The sequence below is a fragment of the Penaeus vannamei genome, chromosome 41 (genome assembly GCF_042767895.1).
Source record: "Penaeus vannamei isolate JL-2024 chromosome 41, ASM4276789v1, whole genome shotgun sequence".
Lineage (NCBI taxonomy): Eukaryota > Metazoa > Arthropoda > Malacostraca > Decapoda > Penaeidae > Penaeus > Penaeus vannamei.
In genome coordinates, this window is record NC_091589.1 from 22,810,938 (window position 1) to 22,815,937 (window position 5,000).

The window sequence follows — 5,000 nt, forward strand, 5'->3', positions numbered from 1 at the left end:
ATATATATATATATATATAGAATGAAAAAGAAATATAAACAGACAGACATCTGCAAGAATATCCAACTCTATGTCTATATATCATCATATTCTCACTAACAGTAAGGCCCGAACGTACCTCGTCCCCTAAGACTATTGGGGTATTCATTTCCGACTTTTTCTTTTCTTTCGACGGTCGGGGCCTTTTCTGCTTTATGACAACATTTGCCTCCTCCGCCTCTGATTTCTCTTGTGGCGTGTTGTTGCTTAGGCATAGGAAATGCTCTTTGACCTGGGATTAAGAGGGAAAAAAAGGAGAGAGAAAAAAATTGTATATGGATATAAATTCCTGATAATGTTTCTGCTCAATGCTGCAAACACATGCCTATGTAGTTGTGCATTATTACAAATTTAAGTTACATCTTTTTTTTCAACTACATGATTTATAGAATAAGAGGGGAAAAAAAAGTATCGACAGCACAACTGTAAACAAACAAACAAACACACACACAGTCACACACACAATCGCACACACACGCACAGAGTCACTCACTCAACAATTATCTCCTCTAAACCCCCATAGCTCTCACTTACCCGTGCAATGTGTGCCTCGTCGACAGGCTCCTCTCGCTTCTTCCGCTCTCCGTCTAAGTGAGGCTTTAGGTCCTGGTAGGCTGTGTATCTCTCATATGGACTCATGAACTCCTTTGTTATTTCCCTGTGCAAGCTGTCCTTGTGTTTTAAATGGCTCTGGTTTGTGAAAGAGAGAAAAAGTCAATAAAAAAAAGTAAGGAAACTGTATTTCATCATTCTTGTCTGTACTCTCTAATGCAATAAAATTCTGAAAAACAAAGAAGGAAAATGATTCACAAAGGTAATAACAAAAATAATAAAAAAATAAAAAATAAATCATTAAGTGAATAACAATAATAACAATGTTAAAAAATTACCATAAAGGAATAAATCTTGCACATACAAAAAACAATGTCGCACCACAAAACCCTCGCCTGCATCCAAAGAAACATACCATCACGCAGCCGAACATCCTGGACTTCAACTTCACTCTGACGTCTACCCTCGGCTGTGAAAAAAGATCACCGAGCAAGGTCTCCCTGGGATTCAGTAGGGTCGGCAGGTCAGTCGGATTTTCATCCACTGTCGAGAGGTCATGCTTGCTGATCACCAGACCTGTGTTCAGCTCCTCCATCTGTAACTGGACTTGTGGAATCTGCTGCTCTACGGATTGCTCGAGGACCTGCGGAGAAAGGGGAGGAGATCAGTGGAGAAAATGGTATCTATCTGTTTACCCCTAGTTACTTTGATCTACCTATCTGTCTGTATTTGCCTGCCTATCTACAATATCGACAATGATCAAGCTACACTGAACTGTCTGAACCGTATTTCTGTTGATAAATGTGGAAAAGGTATGAATGAGAATGAATATCCCCTTTATTGTAAAGATATTCATTCTCATTCATACCTTTTCTACTGAAGTGTCGGTCTAAACCCATCTCTCTCTCTATCTTCTACACTTCTACAACCCTACTGCATCACCCAACCGAGAACATCACTCACCCTCCAATCTAACATGTACATTATTTCATTTAACCCTTTCCTTTCCATTAAAAAAATATATATACATAAACTAAATATACCCCCTTTCTAATTTATAATCCAAACCTCTAAAACTCCAATCAATCAATCAATCAATCAAAAAAAGAAGAAAAGACAACAATGACTAATGGAAGAAGATGAAGAATAAAGAAGAAGAAGAAAGAAGAAGAAAGAAGAAAGAAAAAGAAGAAGAAATAGAAGAAGAAAGAAGAAGAAGAAGAAAGAAGAAGAAAAAAAGAAGAAGAAGAAGACGACTAATGTGGCAAGTCCAATCCTCTTCATCCTTCCTCCTCCCTTTGAGCAGGAACTCACCGGCAGGAGCTTCTGTTCCCTGGCCGCTCTGATGATGGTATGGATTGTGAGCAGCTCCGTCTTGACAAGGGGTGGAATGGGGTTGCAGCAGGCCAGCACTCCCTGCATCTCCTTGGGCAGCACCTCGGCAATCTGCAGCAACATATGCTTTGGCAAAACATAACTGCAGGAGAGGAAAAAAATGTAGTAATGGGGGTGGTTCAAATATGTATTATATGTGGTGAATTTCCAGGGATATAGAGCTGTTAGAAATATATCGGCTCTAAATGACACTATTGGAGTATATATTTTCTTGTTAACTTCATAAGAAAGGTAATAATTACAGATATTACTTATATTCACTTTTAATTAAAAATTCCTGTTTCTACTCAATGTTAGCCTCTCCTGTCCTTTTTTTTATTATCTATAACAGTTGCATATTTTTGTAAGAGAACATAATAATCAGAAAGAAAAAAATAATGTCTTCAGCCTTTCTGTGTGCTTAGAGCAATTATAAGCAAGTACATGAAGACCAGTTGACTCATAACTCAAAAGTATTTTTATCCAGTGTTACCATGCACTATAAACAGCAAGTCTGATTATTCTTGGCCTCTGTGGTTTCCTGTGTTTATATATGACCAGTATTGCATATACAGAAAAGAAATAATAACCTGAAAATTGTCACATGGTCACACAATCCGGCACACATTTCCATATGTTAAATTTGTTATAGGAAGTCATGGTCATTTTTTTGCAATGTTGCTGCGAGTGTACCTTTCCTCACAAGTGTGCTATTTAAATGAGTTTTTAGCAACTTTTGTAAGAACTATAGTACTTCATGCACTTATTAATTCATTCTTTTGAGCTTCAAAATTCAAAACCATCTTTTTCCAATCTAAAGGTTTTATATAAAAAAAGGAAAAAAAAAAAGAAAAAAGAGAGAGAGAAAAATATAGGCACTCCTAAAAAGAAATTAATCAAATCAAAACTAATAAATCCCTTATGACTACAGGACACAAATAAAATCAAAACACAAAAGCACGCCACTTACTCTGGACTTTCATCTTGTTCTCGAGCAACATTGTCTCTCCAAAGGTACAGTTCCCTCAGTGCATACATCTGCTTTGTGTCAAAGGTTCTGCGGCTTCGACGGTATAATTCCATGTGACTTTCTGGTCCAATGAATGGCTTCTCATAGCGCTGTATCATTAATGATAAATGTAAGTAAATATATAAGCATGTAGATAAAAAGATTAATATCAATTATTCATATAGATTTCACAATCACACAGGGATGGTAAGAAAGAAAGAAAAGAAACGAACACACATAAAAGAAGTAAAAGAGGAAAAGAACAGACCTAAATTGAAGATGACTTACTTTTAAACATATGTCTACTGATCTGCTGTAGACAGCTGTGATCAAGTTATTCAGCTGGTTTCCTCGTTCGATCAACTCATTCCGCATGAGATCATACACGTAGAGAAGGTAGTGAGAATCTTGCCGTGCATATTCCATAAAATCCTCAGGAAGGGGCCTGGAAAAAAAGAAATAATATATAAAAAATGAAGAAATAAATATGGCATTGAGACATACCCCATTTCTATTACCACAATTCCAAAATGTCTGCATTAGAAAAATCATAAACATGTCAGAGAACTAAACCTTTTCTTAAAAGGAAGTCAATACTTTCAAAAATACTATGAAAAAAACAAAACAAAAACATATTGATACCTAACAGGAAAAAGCAGTGAAATAAAAAAAAGATCTAAACCTTTATCTACTTCCCAGATACATCACCTAGGATCAATTCCTTTATCGAATAAGAGCTTTGTTATCCAGGGACTCCTCCAAACCTAAATCTACAATGAACCAGCCACCACTGTACCTTATTCTCCAATCAGCTCGTTGGTAAACCTTGTTTGCCTGAATGTCGCAGAACTTGGAGAGTAATGCAGCCAAAGAACGGTGTGGATATTCCAGGACTATGGCTGCCTGATGCGTGTCGAACATGTTGACAACATAAACACCGCAGTCCCTCTGGAGCCACAGGATGTCAAAGTCTGCACCATGAAGTACCTGAGGAAGGAAGAAGAGGTCATATCTGGAGCAGAAGGAAGGGTGACAAGGAAATGACACCTGAAAAAAGAGGAAGTAGCAGAGGTCATATGGGAAAAAAGAAAGATAAAGAGGTGACAGTGATAACAAGAGGAGGAGGAGGAGGAGGAGGAGGAGGAGGAGGAGGAGGAGGAGGAGCAGGAAGAGGAGGAGGAGGAAGAGGAGGAGGAAGCAGAGGAGGGGGAGGAGGAGGAGGAGGAGGATTTCAATTTCACGTAGGCTAATATAAATATTTACAGAATAGTTTTCCCAGTACCAGCTATTCAAAATATATAATTCAGTGCATTTTACAACGGAAAAAAGTTGAGCAGAATTAAGTTCAAGTTATTATTGGTGTGGCCCTCTAACACAATTCAGGTTTCTCATGTGGCCCCTTGTAAAAATTAAATGCCCACCGCTGCTCTATAGGAAGAAAGACGTATAGCGAGATATATCTGCAGATATGGAAAGAAGAAAGATCAGAAGTAAGAACTGAAGCATGGGACAATACTCAAGACTGGAGGAAAATAATGGAAATGGTGATTATTTGTTTCACGGACAAACAGAAATCTATCGGGGTATTCTACATATGGAATGTCATTTTTCTTGAGAAAGATATTCATGAAACTTTAATCATTGCAGTAAGAAAAATGCTTATGAGAGAGAGAGAGAGAGATGTAGAGCAACAGAGGAGGGAAAGGGGCAAGAAAAAAAAAAGTTGAGTTGAAAGGGAAACAGATGAAAATCAAGATGATAATGATATAGAAGAATGGAGGACAGAAAAGAAATAAAGATAAAAAATAGAAAGGAAAAGTAAAAAAATAGAAAACATTAACATAAGAAGAGAAAGGGATGACAGACTGACAAGCCAAAGGACAAAGAGAGGAACATGATGGAAAGAAAGAAAGAAAGAAAGAAAGAAAGAAAAGAAGAAAAAAATAAAGAAAAAAAAGAGAGACAGAAAAGGCTGAGAAGACAAAGGACAAATTACAGTGAGGAACATCAAAGAAAGAAAGAAGAG

General features: G+C 37.2%; 1 protein-coding gene across 1 annotated transcript in view; it reads right to left on the minus strand.

Moving 5' to 3' along the window:
- Positions 1-118: 118 nt before the first annotated feature.
- The window catches only part of Rrp6 (exosome component Rrp6), a gene marked incomplete at its 3' end in the record, with an annotated part of 10,716 nt that continues 5,834 nt past the window's right edge, over positions 119-5,000 (minus strand). Inside the window, 7 exon segments of the mRNA XM_070118252.1 lie at positions 119-271; positions 574-729; positions 1,007-1,234; positions 1,906-2,068; positions 2,936-3,084; positions 3,263-3,419; positions 3,771-3,961. Of these exon segments, the coding sequence (XP_069974353.1) occupies positions 119-271; positions 574-729; positions 1,007-1,234; positions 1,906-2,068; positions 2,936-3,084; positions 3,263-3,419; positions 3,771-3,961 (1,197 nt within the window).